The sequence below is a fragment of the Sus scrofa genome, chromosome 1 (assembly GCF_054392235.1).
Source record: "Sus scrofa isolate SSC_HxYL_T2T_F1_AM1 chromosome 1, Sscrofa_HxYL_maternal_Yorkshire_Landrace_v2.0, whole genome shotgun sequence".
NCBI lineage: Eukaryota > Metazoa > Chordata > Mammalia > Artiodactyla > Suidae > Sus > Sus scrofa.
Window position 1 is genome coordinate 66,965,574 of NC_139383.1, and position 18,964 is coordinate 66,984,537.

The window sequence follows — 18,964 nt, forward strand, 5'->3', positions numbered from 1 at the left end:
TACAATGAGCATTTTTATATCTTCTATAGATTTAGAAAAAATGAACATTACTTAAAAACACATCTTGGAGTTCCCGTCGTGGCGCAGTGGTTAACGAATCCGACTAGGAACCATGAGGTTGCGGGTTCGGTCCCTGCCCTTGCTCAGTGGGTTAACGATCCGGCGTTGCCGCGAGCTGTGGTGTAGGTTGCAGACGCGGCTCGGATCCCGTGTTGCTGTGGCTGTGGTGTAGGCTGGTGGCTACAGCTCCGATTCGACCCCTAGCCTGGGAACCTCCATATGCCACAGGAGCGGCCCAAGAAATAGCAAAAAGACAAAAAAACAAAACAAAACAAAAAAAAAAACACATCTTTACTGCAAGAATATATTGAAATCATTTTTCATATGCCCATTAAATTATAATAGTTCTGTGGAAGCAAGAAACAACTTACATGTGTAGAGAAGACACGTAGAATCAGTTCTCTTTAGAGACTTTGGTTATTTGCTTGATAACATTTATGGGAATTTGATTAATTGAAAAAGAAGATGGAACTAAGTATTTTCCACTTGTTATTTAGTATAATTGTATAATTTTGAAAAGGTTATTCTTTGAACTTTCAAATGGTCTTAATACATACTAGGAATTTTTGAAGTTTAGAAATTGGTTTACAGAGGTGCAAGCTCTAAGTTAAGCAGCACTTGTACATTTATTAAATACTATTCTCATAGATTTTCAGTAAGACATTGAAACCACATCAAATCTTTCAGTCTCATTTATTTATATTTTTCATATTAAATCTTAAGAAGTGCAAATCCTTGCCTTTTAGAAAACCCTAGCTAAAGCTTACCTAAAGTGAAATGCCTGCGAGTATTTTAATACACAGCTGATATGCCAGTGCTTTATTACTACATTCCAGTAAAGAAATTAATTCTTGCTGTTTCTTGAGTATACAAAGCATATGGATGAGCTTCTTGGGTTGGCAGTACTCTGCATATTACCACGCCAGGAGAGATACCAAAGATTGCATTTGGAACCCTAGCAGTTCTAGATTCTGCCATTTGTATCTCTTCCTTTGGTTCTAATTTGTATCCTTTCACTATAATAAAACCATAATCATAAAAAGAAATGAAGAGGTTTAAAGAGATTTGTAAGCCATCTCAATCACAAAAGTCTTCTTATAGTTCAAGAAATCTTCCTGTTTGTTAACAACTAGATGTATATATTTCCACACTATGACTATGATTAAATATGAATATATATGCATAAAACACACACAGTTACACATATAGACATATGTCTTTTCGAGTGCTCTCCTTTCTCATCAGTGACTTCATTTATTTATATTTCTTAAACTGAATGATTCTTTAATACCTATAGTGTGATAGATTCTCCAGCATCATCAGTACCGAGATGAGTCAGACACATCTGAGGGGCTTACAAGATAGTGGGTAACATCAGCACACAAATTCTATTGCTGGTTATACTAAAGTAAAGAAAGCCACAGAGTAGTAAGTACCAACAAGGGGATGACAAATTTAGCTAAACTAAATTTTAAGTGGCTCCCAACCAAATGAGTAGTGGGGAGTGGCTATTGCGGTTCAATTTAAGTTTCAGTCAGAGTGGTCTGGGACATGACCATCATCAAGCCCTTCAAGGCTATGGGTCATCATGTTTTCTGCCTGATCCAGTCACCCCAGGGTGTTCTGTTTGGGTATGCAAATAGGGCCCCTCTGTGCCAAAGGCAACCCTCCATTCCTGTTGAAGAAAGGTTTTGCTTCATTAAGTCCATTTGACTCTTCAGGTGTACCTCCCTCAGAATCAAGTAGTAAACAACACCCAGAATGCTTCACAAGACCTCATTTGCAATGACCCTGGACACCCAAGTTCTGCTAATCAGCATCCACCACCTCCTCAGACTGGCAGCTGGGTCAAAATGTTAATTACTTCAATAACCACATTTTTTTTCCTCTCTTCATTTGCTCTTTCACCAATTCAGAGACTTTAATTGAGTTTGAATTTTCTTTACTGCTGAGACTACTATGGTGTTAAAAATAAGTTAGCCCTTTGCTTGTCTTTTGGGCACCTGTGATACTGGGCGTCCTGGCTTCTCTCTTTCCAAGTTAATTATATTCAGTGTGAGCTTGAATTTTCAAATCCATCTGTTTTCTCCATCTATGTAGACAGTTTATTTATATCTACTTTTTTAGTAGAAAAGAGATGGAATGACAGTTTCCTCATACTTTAGACATTTTGAGTTTGATGCAATAACCATTGCTTTTAGAATAAAATAGAATAAAATTTTAGAATGGAAGAGAATTTACTTCACAGATGCTTTGTGTTTAAGCATTGATGAAAAACTGTCCAATATAGTTAAGGTATGTCTCCAGTATTTGCTTCCCTCAGCACTTATTATACATTATAATTATATACTTAACTTAGCTGTTAGCATTTTTAATGCTAGCTGGATTGTAAACTTGGCAAGGGCAGGAAAATATATTGTCTGTCAACCTATTTATGAAACTCACTATATGACCTGGAATATGCTAGGTGCTCAATAAGTATTGATAGAATGAAGGAAGAAAGGAGGGAATCAAGATTCATAATTAATTGTAACACTTTGGAAACTCACATTTGTTTTTGTCACCAAGGACCATTTTTATTAATTTTCCTTTCATGGATGCTATTTCAGTTACCTACTGCTGCAGAAAAGTTGATCCAGAGCTAATGGTTTAATTATTATTTTTCAAAATTCTGTGCATTGGTTGGATGCTTCCTCTGTTGCTTTCACCTGGATCATTCGCATGACTAAAAATGCTTGACAGTTAGCTGGGCTTTCAGGTCCAAGATGGTCTTACTTGTGTCTGCTGTTGGTGTTGGCTACCAGCTGGGATTCTCAGTTCTTCTCTGTGTGGCTTCTCAACCTCCAGTAGGTTAAACTGGCTTTATTACAAGTATCTTAGTGAAGGGTTCCCAGATGGCAAAAGTGGAAGCTTCAAGGCCCCTTGAGACCTAGACTTTGAAATTCATACAGTATCATTTCTGCTACAATCTGTGGGTCAAAGGAAGTCACAAGGTCAACCTTGCTTCAAGGGATGGGGAAATAGACTCTACTTCTCCATAAGAGGGATTATAAAATATTGTCCATGTTTTTCAATCTGTCAAGTATTTTTAAGTGATAGTAATAATGAAATGATGAGGATGATGATGATACTAAAAGTACTTAGTATTGTACTATTTAAGCAGTGTTCTAAGTGCTTTAAGTGTTTACGTATCCCTCAAAATGTATGAAGTAGGTGATATCATCATCCTCAATAGATACTGGGAGCTGAGGTTTAGAACCGTTAAAGAATGTGCTTGAACTCTTGAAGCTGGGAAGTAGCAATTGAAGGATGCAAATACAGGTTGACTAATTTTATAGCCTGATGTTTTCCTTCTCCCTCCCTTCTCTGTACTCTCTTAATGCAGTAAATAATCCCTGCTGTTTGTATTATGCTTTTCCATCACATATCAATCCTTATTTAGGTAATGATGCAAAACTTTAAAGGATTGATTATTTTATGAAACCAGAGAATATTATTGTGGCTAGGTTGCTAATAAATAACCGAGTTGAATAAATAAACAGATATGTATACACTGTTAGGTACTACTGGTAGCCTGATTTTGATAATTGCTAAGAGAGTGGGTTTGGCTTTGCCACTTTTTAAAACTGATTTAAGAATAGGCAGAAACTTCATTTAATGAATACAGATTGCAGTTGGTCCTCCTCCTGGGTTCCCATGTCAGTCAGTAACTTTCCCATAGTCTAGAAACCTCAAAATCTTTTCCTCTCATTCCCTCTTCCTCAATTTGCACAACCAACTCTGTTTTTGGAGAGTTTCTCCTGTTTCTCTCCTCCTTTGCATTTCCATGGGATATAATTCCTTGCAGCTCAAACTGGTCTGTGGGCTAGCAGCATTAGCATTAACTGGGAACTTATTAGAAAAGCAGAATCTCACACTGCACCCAGACCTATTAAATCAAAATCTGCATTAAAAAAGAAGAAAAATAAGTAGAATCAGAAACGAAAGAGGAGACGTTACAGCTGACACTACGGAAATACAAAGAAGTATAAGACACTAGTATGAACAATCATATGCCAACAAATTGGATAATTTAGAAAAAATGGATAAATTCCTAGAAACATACAACCTACTAACCCTTCAGAAAGTGGGCATAACAGGAACCTATCTCAACATGATAAAGGCCATATATGACAAACCCACAGCAAACATCATTCTCAATGGCGAAAAGCTGAAAGAATTCCCACTGAGATCAGGAACAAGACAAGGATGTCCACTCTCACCACTACCCTTCAACATAGTTCTGGAAGTCCTAGCCACAGCAATCAGAGAAGTAAAAGAAATAAAAGGAATCCAAATTGGAAAGGAAGAAGTAAAACTATCACTATTTGCAGATGACATGATACTATACCTGGAGAATCCTAAAGACTCTACCAAAAAACTGTTAGAGCTCATCCACAAATTTGGCAAAGTCGCAGGATACAAAATCAATACACAGAAATCGACAGTGTTTCTATATTCTAACAATGAAAAAGCAGAAAAGGAAATTAGGGAAGCAATCCCGTTTACCATTGCATCCAAAAGAATAAAATACCTAGGAGTAAACCTACCTAAAGAGACAAAAGACCTGTACTCTGAAAACTACAAGCCACTGATGAAAGACATCAAAGATGACACAAAGAGATGGAAAGATATACCATGCTCGTGGATTAGAAGAGTTAATATTATCAAAATGACTATACTACCTAAGGCAATCTACAGATTCAATGCAATCCTTATCAAATTACCAAGGACATTTTTCACAGAACTTGAACAAAATATTTTAATGTTTTTTTTGGAAGTACAAAAGACCCAGAATAGCCAAAGACATCCTGAAAAAGAAAAATGGAGCTGGAGGAATCAGGCTCCCGGGCCTCAGACTATACTACAAAGCAACAGTCATCAAAACCGCATGGTACTGGCACAAAGACAGACATATAAATCAGTGAAACAGGATAGAAAGCCCAGAATTAAACCCACGTGCCTACAGCCAACTCATCTATGACAAAGGAGGCAAGAACATACCATGGAGAAAGGACAGCTTGTTCAATAAGTGGTGCTGGGAAAACTGGACAGCCACATGGAAAAGAATGAAATTAGAACACTCCCTAACACCATACACAAAAATAAACTCAACATGGATTAAAGACCTAGATATAAGACCAGACACTATCAAACTCCTAGAGGAAAACATAGGCCAAACACTCTCTGACATAAACGACAGCAACATCTTCTCAGATCCACCTATCAGAGTATTGACAATAAAAAGAAAAATAAACAAATGGAACCTAATCAAACTTCAGAGTTTCTGCACAGCAAAGGAAACCCTAAACAACACAAAAAGACAACCCACAGAATGGGAGAAAATCTTTGCAAGTGAATCGACGGACAAGGGATTAATCTCCAAAATTTATAAACAACTTCTGCAGCTCCATACCAAAAAAACAAACAACCCCATTCAAAAATGGGCAGAAGATCTAAACAGACACTATAAGAAGAAGACATACAGATGGCCAAGAAACACATGAAATGATGTTCAACGTCACTCATTATTAGAGAGATGCAAATCAAAACCACGATGAGGTACCACCTTATACCAGCCAGAATGGCCATCATCCAAAAGTCGACAAACAATAAGTGCTGGAGAGGGTGTGGAGAAAAAGGAACACTAGTACACTGTTGGTGGGATTGTAAATTGGTGCAACCACTGTGCAAAGCAGTATGGAGATTCCTCAGAAAACTAAACAGAACTACCATTTGATCCAGAAATCCCACTCCTGGGCATCTACCCAGAGAAAACCACAATTCGCAAAGACACATGTACTCCAATGTTCATCGCAGCAGTATTTACAATAGCCAAAACATGGAAACAACCTAAATGTCCATTGACAGAAGAGTGGATCCAGAAGATGTGGTACATATACACAATGGAATATTACTCAGCCATCAAAAAGAATGAAATACCAGCATTTTTAGCAACATGGATGGACCTAGAAACTATCATGCTAAGTGAAGTCAGCCATCCAATGAAACACCAACATTCAATGCTTTCACTGACATGTGGAATCTGAAAAAAGGACAGACTGAACTTCTTTGCAGAACAGATGCTGACTCACAGACATTGAAAAACTTATGGTCTCTGGAGGAGACAGTTTGGGGGTGGGAGGATGTGCCTGGGCTGTGGGATGGAAATCCTGTGAAATCAGATTGTTATGATCATTATAAAAAAATAAATAAAATAAAATTAAGAAAAAAAATGGATAAATTCCTAGAAATATAAAACCTACTCAGATTGAATCAAGAAGAAATAGAAAGCCTGAACAGACCAATAAGGAATGAGGAGATTGAATCAGTAATAAAAAATCTCCCAATAAAGAAAAGCCCAGGACCAGATGGCTACACTAGTGAATTCTACCAAATAGTCAAAGAAGAATTCATATTAATTCTTAAATACTTCCAAAAATGGAATACTAGGGAATACTTTCAAACTCATTTTATGAGACCAGCATCACCCAGATGCCAAAGATACCATAAGAAAAGAAAACCATAAGCCAATGTCTCTAATGAACTCAGACGCAGAAATCATTAACAAAATAGTAACAAACTGAATTCAACATTAAAAAGGATAATACATCATGATCAAGTGGAATTTATCCCTGTGATATAAGAATGGTTCAATGTAAACATATGATACACTGCATTAACAGAATGAAAGATAAAACCACAGGATCATCTCAACAGATTCAGAAAAAGCATTTGAGAATATTCAGCATCCATTCAAAATGAAAACTCTCCACAAAATAAATATAAAAGGAACTTACCACAATAAAGGCCATATATGAAAATCCCCCAGTGAACATCATACTCTATGGTGGAAAACCAAAAGATTTCCCTCTAAGATTTAGTACAAGGCAAGTATGCCCACTCTTGCCACTGAAAGACTCTACCAAAAACTGTTGGAGCTAATGAATTCAGTAAAGTCTTAGGATACAAAATCAACATACAGAAATCCATGACTAGATTTTGCACTAACAAAGTATCCAATGAGAAAATTAAGAAAAGAACCCCATTTACAACACTAACTAAAAGAATAAAGTAGGTATAAAATTAACCAAAAGGTGAAAAGCTTGTACACTAAAAAATCACAAAATATTCATGAAGGATATTAAAGGAAACTCAGATAGATAGAAATATATCCTATGTTCATGGAGTAGAAATATTAATATTGTTAAAATGTTCATACTACTCAAAATGATATCTATACATCCAGTGCAATCTGTATCATAATCCCACTGACATTCTTTACAGAAATATAAAAACAAATCCTAAAATTCACATAGAACTGCAGAGGAGCCCAAATAGCCAAGGTGATCTTGAACAAGAACAAACCTGGAGGCATCATAATTACCAATTTCAAAATATATTAAAAGCTACAGTAATCAAAACAGTATGGTACTTGCATAAAAATAGATGCATAGACCAATGAAACAGAATAGAGAGCCCAGAAATAAATCTATGCATTTATGGTCAATTGATTTTCAACAAGATGCCAAGAACCCACAATGGGGAAAGGATAATCTCAATAAATAGTGTTGGATCGGGAGCTTGGGGTTATCAGACACAACATAGAATAGATTTACAAGGAGATCCTGCTGAGTAGCATTGAGAACTATGTCTAGATACTGATGTTGCAACAGAAGAAAGGGTGGGGGAAAAAATGTAATGTATATAACTTGATCCCCTTGCTGTACAGTGGGGGAAAAAAATAGTGTTGGAAAAACAGGTTATCCACATGCAGAAGAATGGAATTGAACTCCTATATCACATCATATATAAAAATCAACTCCAAATGGATTGTAGATTTTAAAAAGACCCACAACTATAAAACTGCAAGAAGAAAACACAGGAGAAAATTATCTTGACATTGATCTTGGCATTGTTTTCATGAGTATGACATCAAAAGCACAAATAAATCAAAAATAGACAATTGGGGCTGTTTCTGCAAAGCAAACAAAAATGAAAACAAGCAAACAAACAAAAAACCTAAAGAGTGATTGGTAGAGTGAAGAAACAACCTATAAAATGAGAGAAAATATTTTTAAACCATGTATCTGATGAGAGGTTAATATAGAAAATACATAAGGAACTCAAACAACCCAAATAACCAAATTAAAAAATATACAAAGGACATGAATAGACCTTTCTCTAAAGAAGACATTCAAATAACCAACAGATAGAGAAAAAATTGCTCAACATCATTAGTCATCAGGGAAATTATTTGTTTGCAGCTGACATGATTAAAAGATGGAAAATAATTGATTAATAATTAAAGGATTGGCTAATAATGCAAAGTCACAATGAGATACTACCTCACACCTATGAGAATGGATTTATCGAAAAGACAAAGTATTAGTATTAGCAAGAATGTGAAGAAAAGGGAATCCTTGTGCACTGTTGTTAGGAATGTAAATTGGTCCAACCATTATGATAAACAGTATGGTGATTCCTCAAAATATTGAAAAACAGAAGTGCCATATGATCCCTTAACCCCAAATCTGAGTATATAACCAAAAAAAAAAAAAAAAATGAAATGCCTGGTATTATTTACATTTATTAGCAAAAGATAGATATTTTCCTTAAATGTTTTTCAGAGAAGTAGCAAATGTATTCAGTTTTGTAATTTAGAAAAAACAACACATTTTATTTAAGGTGCTACAAAAACAACTCTGTCCATTGTAAAAATCAATATTTTAGAATTTATTTTTTGGATTTTGCTTAGGGTGTGACTTTATACTTTTTTTTAATATTTTTTTTATTTTCCCACTGTACAGCAAGGGGGTCAGGTTATCCTTACATGTATACATTACAATTACATTTTTTCCCCCACCCTTTCTTCTGTTGCAACATGAGTATCTAGACATAGTTCTCAATGCTATTCAGCAGGATCTCCGTGTAAATCTATTCTAAGCTGTGTCTGATAAGCCCAAGCTCCCGATCCCTCGCACTCCCTCCCCCTCCCCCTCCCATCAGGCAGCCACAGGTCTCTTCTCCAAGTCCATGATTTTCTTTTCTAAGGAGATGTTCATTTGTGCTGGATATTAGATTCCAGTTATGAGTGATATCATATGGTATTTGTCTTTGTCTTTCTGGCCCATTTCACTCAGTATGAGATTCTCTAGTTCCATCCATGTTGCTGCAAATGGCATTATGTCAAATCAAAACTACCATGAGATATCACCTCACACCAGTCAGAATGGCCATCATTAATAAATCCACAAATAACAAGTGCTGGAGGGGCTGTGGAGAAAAGGGAACCCTCCTGCACTGTTGGTGGGAATGTAAACTGGTACAGCCACTATGGAGAACAGTTTGGAGATACCTTAGAAATCTATACATAGAACTTCCATATGACCCCGCAATCCCACTCTTGGGCATCTATCCGGACAAAACTCTACTTAAAAGAGACACATGCACCCGCATGTTCATTGCAGCACTATTCACAATAGTCAGGACATGGAAACAACCTAAATGTCCATCGACAGATGATTGGATTCGGAAGATGTGGTATATATACACAATGGAATACTACTCAGCCATAAAAAAAAGACTTTATACTTTTTAATAAGTTTCCGATAGAAAAGAATACCTGTATCCCAGAATTGTATTCCCAATAATAGTGTGATGAAGCCCAGGGTAGCTTTTCATCTTCAAGGAACTCAAAGCTTTATTTTCAGGATGTAAGGTTAAGTTTTTCAATTATTAAGGTAGCAAGTACTTGTTGCTTTGTTGCAATAGAAATATAATTTATTTCAAAATTATTTATATTTTCTCAATCCTGTTCCTGAAAAATAAAACATTTTGTGATATGTTTAATCAATTTTTAATCTTTTTATATGATTCATTTATGTGTTTGGATTAGGCATTTATTAGTAGTGAAGAAGCACTTGGTGGAGAATTCTTTCTCTGAGTGGAACTTTTAATCTTAGGAGAAAATGCATCAGTGAATTGTATTTTTTTTTCTCAATTCTGTGATGTGCATTTTCCCACATGTTAGTGTTGCTAAAATTATGGTCTATCTTACTAATAATGCAAATCTTTAATGCTGTATTTTTGTTCCCAAAGGCAGTTATTCACTCAATGGTGCATTTTACAACAAATTGCATTTTAGAATTGAGTTATCGCTGTTGATCATTCTCTGGTTCATCCAAGAAGGTGGAGATGATCTCCAGGAAACACAGGAGACATTGGATATTCAGTTCTTGAGACTCGGTGATGTCTTAGGCATTTAAAATTTTTTTATTCAGTGGAGCCCAGCATAGAGCCTTGGAGGTAAATTGTCCTATAAATGCATATTAAGTAATACATTTACAAGCACCAGAAATGAAGATACCAGTTTAGCCTCATCTTTGGAATGGACTATAGCTCTGTCAGAGCTAATTGCTAAAAGGACAAAGGAAACAGTTTGCTGTTATTCTTTCTGGGTGAAGTCAGAAAGGAGTCATGGCTGCAGGGCTGTTCCTAGCCTTAGATGAAGGAGGAGATTACCTGCAGAATGAACTAAATTCTTGGCATAGAATAGTGTCAGCAAAAAACTGGGGATAGTAAAAGAAAATATTGTTAAGTTCTATATTTTGCTTTGGGCTTATTCCGTAGAACTCTTTGGAGTGACTGGAAAATTAATCTCTGCCATCCTGACAAGAAGTCCAAACCAATTATGAAGAATCAGTTATTTAAAAAAAAATTCTACAACTTTTAAAACATAATCCTCCTTGGGAGTTCCTTTCGTGGCTCAGTGGTTAACAAACAAGACTAACATTCATGAGGATGCAGGTTTGATCCCTGGCCTTGCTGAGTGGGTTAAGGATCTGGCATTGCGTGAGCTGTGGTGTAGTTTGCAGATGCAGCTCAGATCCTGTGTTGCTGTGGCTCTGGCATAGGCGGTGGCTAGAGCTCCGATTCGACCCCTAGCCTGGGAACCTCCATAGGTGAGGCCCTAAAAGACAAAAAAAAAGACAACAACAACAACAAAACAATAAAACATAATCCTCCAGTCTTGATTTACTCACTAAACTCTCATCTTGTAAAATGTCAACTTTAATTTTCTTATTGGTTGTTTTCAACTGTCCCAGGAAAAAGAACTCAGGGCTGGTTTCTTGATCCTTGCATTTGGTACAGGTCTTTGGATACACATTGGACTGTGTTAATAATTTGATCTAATTGGGGTTCATTTCATAATGTCTAAAATACCTCTCAGGTCCAAAGTTCCATGATCCCTGTGATTTTTTATAATTAATTTTTTAAATTAAAGTATAATTGATTTACAATGTTGTGCCAATTTCTGCTGTACAGAGAAGTCACTCAGTTATACATATATATAAATTCTTTTTATGTTCTATTCCAATCTCTTTGTATATCCCAAGAGATTGTATATAGTTCCCTATGCTATACAGTAGGACTCTGTTTATACTTTTTAAATATAATAGTTCACATCTACTAACCCATAACTCTCAGTCCAACCCTCTCCATGCCTTTCCCTTGGCAATCACAAGACTGTTCTCTGTGTCTGTGGGTCTGTTTCTGTTTTTTAGATAGATTCATTAGTGACATATTTTAGTTTCCACATATAATTGACATCATATGGTATTTATCTTTTTCTGATTTACTTCACTTAGTATGATAATCTCTAGTGGCATCCATGTTGCTGCAAATGGAATTTTTATGGCTGAGTAGTATTCCATTGTATATATGTACCAAATTTTTTTTTCTTCTGCTTTTTAGGGCCATACCCACAGCATATGGAGGTTCCCATGCTAGGGATTGAATCGGAGCTACAGCTGCTGGCCTATGACACAGCCACAGCAACCCCAGATCCGAGCCACGTCTGCAACCTACACCACAGCTCATGGCAATGCCAGATCCTTAACCCACTGAGTGAGGCCAGGGATTGAACCCGCAACCTCATGGTGCCTAGTTGGCTTTGTTTCTGCTGCACCACAACAGGAACTCCTGTACCAAATCTTCTTAATCCATTCATTTGATGATGGACATATAGGTTGTTACCATGTCTTGGCTATTGTGAATAGTGCTGCAGTGAACATGGGGTACATGTATCTTTTTGAATTGTAGTTTTGTTTGGATATATGCCCAGGAGTGGGATTACTGGATCATACGGTGGTTCTGTATTTAGTTTTCTGAGGAACCTCCATACTGTTTTCCATAGAAAACAACTTACATTGACTCCAACAGTGGAGGAGATTTCCCTTTTCTTTGCACCCTCTCCAGCATTTATTATTTGTAGGCTTTTTGGTGATGGCCATTCTGACCACTGTGAGGTGGTACCTCATTGTAGTTTTGATTTGAATTTCTCTAATGGTTAGTGATGTTGAACATCTTTCCACATGTCTACTGGCCATCTGTATATGTTCTTTGGAGAAATGTTAACATCATACCTGTTAAAAGTGGTAATTCCTGGGACTTCAGGTGTAATACAAGTACCTAGATTTCTGATAATCTGGTGTGATGAGTACCTTCAGACTACTAACCATATTTAGGACACATTTTACTTATTCTTAAATCTTTATTCCTTGTTTAAGAGAAATTATTTTTAAGGAACTAGGAAATCTCTTCTTATAAGAAAACCTTAAGAAGCTACAAGCCAGGAATAAATTAATGTACAAGCAAATTTTATTCACTGATTTATATTAATCAATTAAAATTTCAGTGAGTCACCTAAAATTGAATAAGCATAGAGGAAGGATACAATTGTGATTTTTATATAATATCAAATACCCAAGTATTAATTAGATATATGAACTGATCATTAACTCCTCTTGAAAGTAAACATGTATACATATTATGAGTAAAAATACAAAACACACCAAGAGTCTGTCAAACCACCTCTGCAAATCTATACATATGTATTCTTATGCATAGAAAAGCTGGCTAAAGGCACAAAAGTAAATTTATTAGTGACCTTTTTTCTTTGATATTTTAGTGAAATGCCAATTTTTTTACAACTCTTAATAAATATAAATTAAAATAATTCACTGATCAGTTTATATACTGGAATTATTTGAGGCCTATTGCAAGTGTTATTAGAAAAATATTGGTTTAAAATAATTTAAATCTTGGAGGAGTTCCCGTCGTGGCTCAGTGGTTAACAAATCCGACTAGGAACCATGAGGTTCAATCCCTGACCTTGCTCAGTGGGTTAAGGATCCGGAATTGCCGTGAGCTGTGGTATAGGTCGCAGACGTGGCTTGGATCCTGCATTGCTGTGGCTGTGGTGTAGGCCAGTGGCTACAGCTCTGATTAGATCCCTAGCCTGGGAACCTCCATATGCTGTGGGAGCAGCCCTAGAAAAGGCAAAAGGACAAAAAAAAAAAAAAAATCATTTAAATCTTTAAAATCACAATGTTTTCCATATTGAAAAAGACAATGGAGTAACTCTTAAATTGCTCGTCAGTTATCAAATAATAACATGTGTTTATGACCCACTGTGTTGGGTCTTCAGAGGTCGGGGTTATTCACTGAACCCTGGCTGTTACACCTTGGAAAAGCTATAATGAAGGCCCCTACAGTTGTAGTCATGGCACAGCTTTTGATGGAAACTCTAAAGGTGCATCCGGCCTCTGTGTGTAGCTCTCCAGGCCTCGGTACAGAACTGAAATATCTCAGATGTGATCTGTCTCAGTTTGTAATTCCATTTATACAACTTTTCATCCAGATACGCATTTTGATATTACCTTTTCCCAAAATGGCCTCTCAAAGATCTGGAACCAAATACATTGGGTTAGAAATCATTTATCTTTGCAACTGAGATATAAAACTGGAGATCAGGTTAATAAAAACCTGATCTCTATATGACTTTTATATAAAGGGCTGATTAAAATCCATTTTCAGATGTCCATGGAGCAATTGGTTTTGTGCATTTACATGAAGGATTGGATTTACAGATTTGTCCACAAACAAAATAAAATATTTAACTTTGTTGAGAATATAGGCTTTAAAAGCATTTTTCCTTACTATATCAAAGTGTATGTTTTATACAAGCTAGAAAAGGAAAAGATAGACATAATGAACATCTACGAAAAGAAGAGCTAATTACCTTCTTGAACAAATATACACTATAACCTAAAGAGAATGTATCTGAGTGACCTTAACATCCTGAAGAATACTACTATTATTCTATCATTTATAGGTAGGAGAACAAAGCTAAATGCAAAAGAATATGCTTCAACTCATTTTTTTAAAGAATATGAACTCATTTCTTTCAGACTTTAGTTCTTTTCTTCCAGGAGTATAGGAGAAAGCAAAAAACCCAACAACAAAACTCAATTATTGGCTCTCTCCAGTATGATAGGTACAGAAACAGGCAGACCTGAATTTCAGCCCAGCTTTTATGGAGCTGTGCAGCATTGGGCCTATCATTCAACCTTTCTGAGCCTTAGTAAATTGAGGTAAAACTTACCTCACAGGTTTGTTACATGTCATCTTGCATGTTGTAGGTGTCTAGTACATGCTAACTATCATGCTAACAGGTGGAGCTGATTGTGGAAGGCATTAGATTAGACCACATGAAACTGACATTTTTGTAGATTAAAAAAATGGCCAACTTTCAGATCTAATTGTAAGATGGCCCCATCTTAGGAACCTCAAGGGCACTGTTACAGTGAGGCCACCATGTGGATGGCAAATTCAAATTCCTTAGTGAGTTTTCAGTCGATTGTCATGGATAGCCATATTCATCAGTGACTGATTTATAACATGCTAACATAACATCCACAACCACATAGCTTGGGGCTCTTCAGCCATCCCCTAAGCCTATACAGACAAATATTTTATGTTTCACTATCATTAGCATATTAAACTCACTGCATTTGAATGGTTATATCATTGTTCCAGAGTCACAAGTACACAAAAAGAATGGTCACAAGTACACCATTTCACCTGCCTTTTCTAATAAGACCCATAACCAAAGACAAGCCCATCTAGACCTTTGATGGTCCATATACACTCTAAAAACTCGGTTTCAAGGTGTTTTCCATATGGCTGATCTTCTCGGTCACTCTCCTTTGCACTTGAGGCAGGCGTTTCCGGAAATTTCCACTCAGCAGGATGTAGAGAAAAGGGTTGATGCTGCTGCTGGCATAGCTGAGACAGATGGAGAGGTAGTAGCCAACGTAGAACGCCAGTGTGGGCTGCCCCATCTGTAAGTTCACCAGTTGTACCACATGATAGGGGGCAGCACTTAGGATAAAGACTGCCACCAGCACAAGCACCATTTTGGTCAGCTTCATCACTCTCTGCCTCGGAACACTGGGATTGTAGCTGTGGACAAGACGTTTGGAAAGACAGAACACAACCAACCATAGAAATTATGGGGCAGCGACTGCCCAGAACTTTCTGGATGGTTCATAATGGCTATGCAGTGAAGTATGAAGCTCATTTTTATGCCTACTTATTTAGAGATCTGTGAAAATATTCTTTTTTGTCCCTCTTAAAACTTTCCCAGGTTTTCCAAAGCTGGAACATTTTGAGAAAAAAAAATAAATGAATAAATCCAAAGTGTCACATAAGTATACATGAATCTATACTGATGGAATGATTGAGTAATATGAGAGAGAAAAGACAAACCTTTTTTACAGAAAAATTCCAAGTAATATATGTAGATGCTCCCCTTTCCAGGAGATGGAGATTAATTCCTGCCTTCCCTCTTTTCCCCTTTAGGGTGGCCTATACTTAACAACTCATTTCGAAAGAATAGAGAAAGGGATAAATAATGTTTTATAGTGGGGGAATTTGGCAACCACTGCCTTAACCAAGTGATCAAGATTAACAACAGGGCTGTCATGTAGTTATCATGCACCTCTTGATATGTTGTGATGAAAAGATTTTCTTTTTTCCCCTAAAACACATAGCTAGAGTCTAATCCTGATACACTATCAGGCCATCCCAGATTGGTGGACATTCTGCAGGATACCCGACCAGTACTCCTTAAGTACTTAAGACTCTCAAGGTTATGAAAAACAAGAAAAGAATGAGAAACTGTCACAGACCAGAGGAGAATGGAGAGACATGTCAACTAAATGCAGTGTGGTCCCTTGGATTGAATCCTGGAGCAGAAAAAGGACTTGGATGGAAAAACTGGTGAAATCCAACATAGGGGTAGAGTTTAGTTAATAGTAATGTACCAATGCGATTATCTTGGGTTTGACAATTGCATCATGGTTGGACATTAATGGGGAAATTAGGTGAGGAGTATATGGAGGCTCTCTGTGTTATTTATGCCACTTTTCTATATATTTAAAATCATTCTAAAATTAAAAAATACTTAGAATTCCCCAACTTCATCATGTTACATCATTTTTAGACATTTAATAGAAATTTCCCTGGGACATGGCTGAAGCAGATGGATAAGCCTGGGCAATAATATAAAATAAAATTGGGCAGCTGAAAATCATTCTAAGATAATGATTCCTCTGCAGTTCAACTGAGTAGCCACCATCATTCCTCTAACATATTGCATTTTGAGGGATAACTGACAGTATGAACTTTGTTTCATAAGATGCTCTTGGCATTTCTAAGAAAAGTGTTGGAGCAAAATGATCTGATTTGGAGAACTGTTTTAAAAGGGCTCAAGCATCCTCTCCAGCTGTCGATGGCATAATATTCCATATGATTCCATTTCAACCTTCTCACCAACTTGGCTCCCTGTGATACATTTAAAAGCTAATTTTTTTCTCTATAACTGTGAATGCTTCCCTTTCTCATTCTAAATAGACCATTCTTTAATAATGCAAATTCCCAAATAATTTAAAAAAGTAAGAAAAAATGTCATGAGCCAAATGAGCACCTAAATGAGCCAAATGACCACCCTTTGGTACCAGGGTTTGCCACAAATTTTGACTAATAGTGGTTAAATAGTTTGCACATTCTTTTGAAAACATCTTTACCGTGTTATACATATGGTATGTGGGGAAACTCAGTGATCTTGTCATTTCAAAAGAAATGCAGTGAGGCAATTTTTTTTTTTTTTTTTTTTTTTGTCTTTTTAGGGCCACACCCACTGCACAAAAAAGTTCCCAGGCTAGGGGTCCAATAGGAGCTGTAGCTGCTGGCCTACATCACAGCCACAGCAATGCCAGATCCGAGCCGTGTTTGCAATCTATACCAGAGCTCATGGCAAGGACAGATCCTTAACCCTCTGAGAGAGGCCAGGGATTGAACTTGTGTCCTCATGGATACCAGTCGAGTTTGCTGACTACTGAGCCATGGTGCAAACTCCTAAAGGCAAATTTTAATAATGATTTTTAACCTAACATAGAACCACTTGCCTTATTTGAACAACTTGACACATACAATTTCAAGTAAAAAATAATTTAGATTTATTCATATAGTTTTAGAGATGAGTATCTTTAAAGGTCCTCCTAAAGTTTATTGTCTCTAGGTTTTATGTAGTCCTAATTAACCGTGTGCTAAGTATTTAAATATTAATGAGATCCTGCTCCTCTACACTAAAAAAACCCACAAAAATTAAAAGGTTATAAATTATACACAACATCCAGGATATTTACATACGCACATAACTCTACAGAATGTACAAATAAAATGTTCAAATAACATTGCTGATGACAAATATAAAATTTTTTAAATAGAATCTTGAGTTCTGTTTACATTTTTATGAAACCATTACATTAAGTGATTACGATATTTATCACGGAGAGATCCTCAAATAGTAGCTTCAGGACATGTCTTATTTTCAGAAAATGCTTATAAAGACATTAATGCCCCTACGTCTGGGTGTGGTGGGTTTCAAATGATTGTTGCTTAGGTTTCTGTTGTAGATATCTTAGATCTCTGAATTGTTCATTTAACAAATAAAGCAAAATAAGGCATACACTTACCATCTGGCATCCTTATTCTGTTGATACATCTCCCAAGTATAGCATAAAATTAAAACATAGCACACCAAAATCAAGGGTAAAGGGAAAAAGAAAGTTGTTATCGTCAAATACAAAGTATACCTGTAAAATGAGAGAGAAGACATGGCCATTACATTCATGACTCCAGGAACTGGTTTTATAGTTTAAGATTCTCTGCTTTTTCAGGGCCCAGAATAAAAGTGCTTGGGAAAAAAGTTAGGGATCTTTGGGTGCTTTCATGTAGAGAAGTTCCACTTTTCATTATTCTAACAATGACTCTTTTGAAGCCAGCCCTTCTCAGTAGCCAGGGGAGTACAGAACGGGTGAGGATACTTATTTATTATCATTATATTTAGTATTATTAACAACTACAGGCAACCACAGGTGGCATTTATTATATGGTAGTCTCTGTTCATGGCGCTTTACATTTTTAACCCACTGAATCTGTGAGAGCCCAAGAGTACAACGCTGTTACTATCTTCACATTACAGAAGAGGAAACTAAGGCACAGAGAGGGGTTAACGGCTTGTCCAAGGTGATTCAGCTAGTAAGTTGCAGAGGTGATACTTGAACCCAGACAGATAGTCGAGCTCCTGAGCTCATGCTTATAATCACAGCTCCAGGTGGCCTGGCCATGGGGGTGGAGGAGGACCTGTCGTCAAATAGTCTATCTTTTCCTTGGTGCCCCACCAGGGGGAGCTCTTGAATGAGCCAACTTCATGTTTGCACAGACACAGGGAGTCCTCCTTCCTGGCAGAACCCCTGTGTCCTGGAAAAAGGCCACCAGAATTGCGTGGGTGTGGACAGGGTGGCAGAGAGAGAACCAGGACCAGAGAGCCTCTGAATATAGCACACTAGCCCCAGGCTAGTCACCATAAGGACTTCTGGGAGGCACCACAGAGGTCAAAACCTCAGAATATCCCTTATGATAACCCACTGAAAATAGCAGAAACAGTTGTCAG

The 18,964-nt window shown here is 36.8% G+C and overlaps 2 protein-coding genes across 5 annotated transcripts in view; one reads left to right on the forward strand and one right to left on the reverse strand.

Annotated features, from left to right (window-relative positions):
* The window catches only part of LOC100515111 (uncharacterized), a 441,565-nt gene that overhangs the window by 270,634 nt on the left and 151,967 nt on the right, over positions 1 to 18,964 (forward strand). The gene's annotated exons all lie outside the window — the stretch shown is intronic.
* MCHR2 (melanin concentrating hormone receptor 2) overlaps positions 12,745 to 18,964 on the reverse strand; it is a 41,880-nt gene continuing 35,660 nt past the window's right edge. For 2 of the 4 annotated variants that reach the window (XM_085012149.1, XM_085012152.1), the window contains 2 exons: positions 17,985 to 18,104; positions 12,745 to 15,408 (listed from right to left, as the gene is read on the reverse strand). In XM_085012149.1, the coding sequence (XP_084868275.1) occupies positions 15,096 to 15,408; positions 17,985 to 18,104 (433 nt within the window). In that variant the 3' untranslated portion in view covers positions 12,745 to 15,095. Of the gene's footprint in view, positions 17,147 to 17,984; positions 18,105 to 18,964 lie in introns of all 4 variants that reach the window. The other 2 variants (NM_001044609.1, XR_014837331.1) reach the window with 2 other exon arrangements.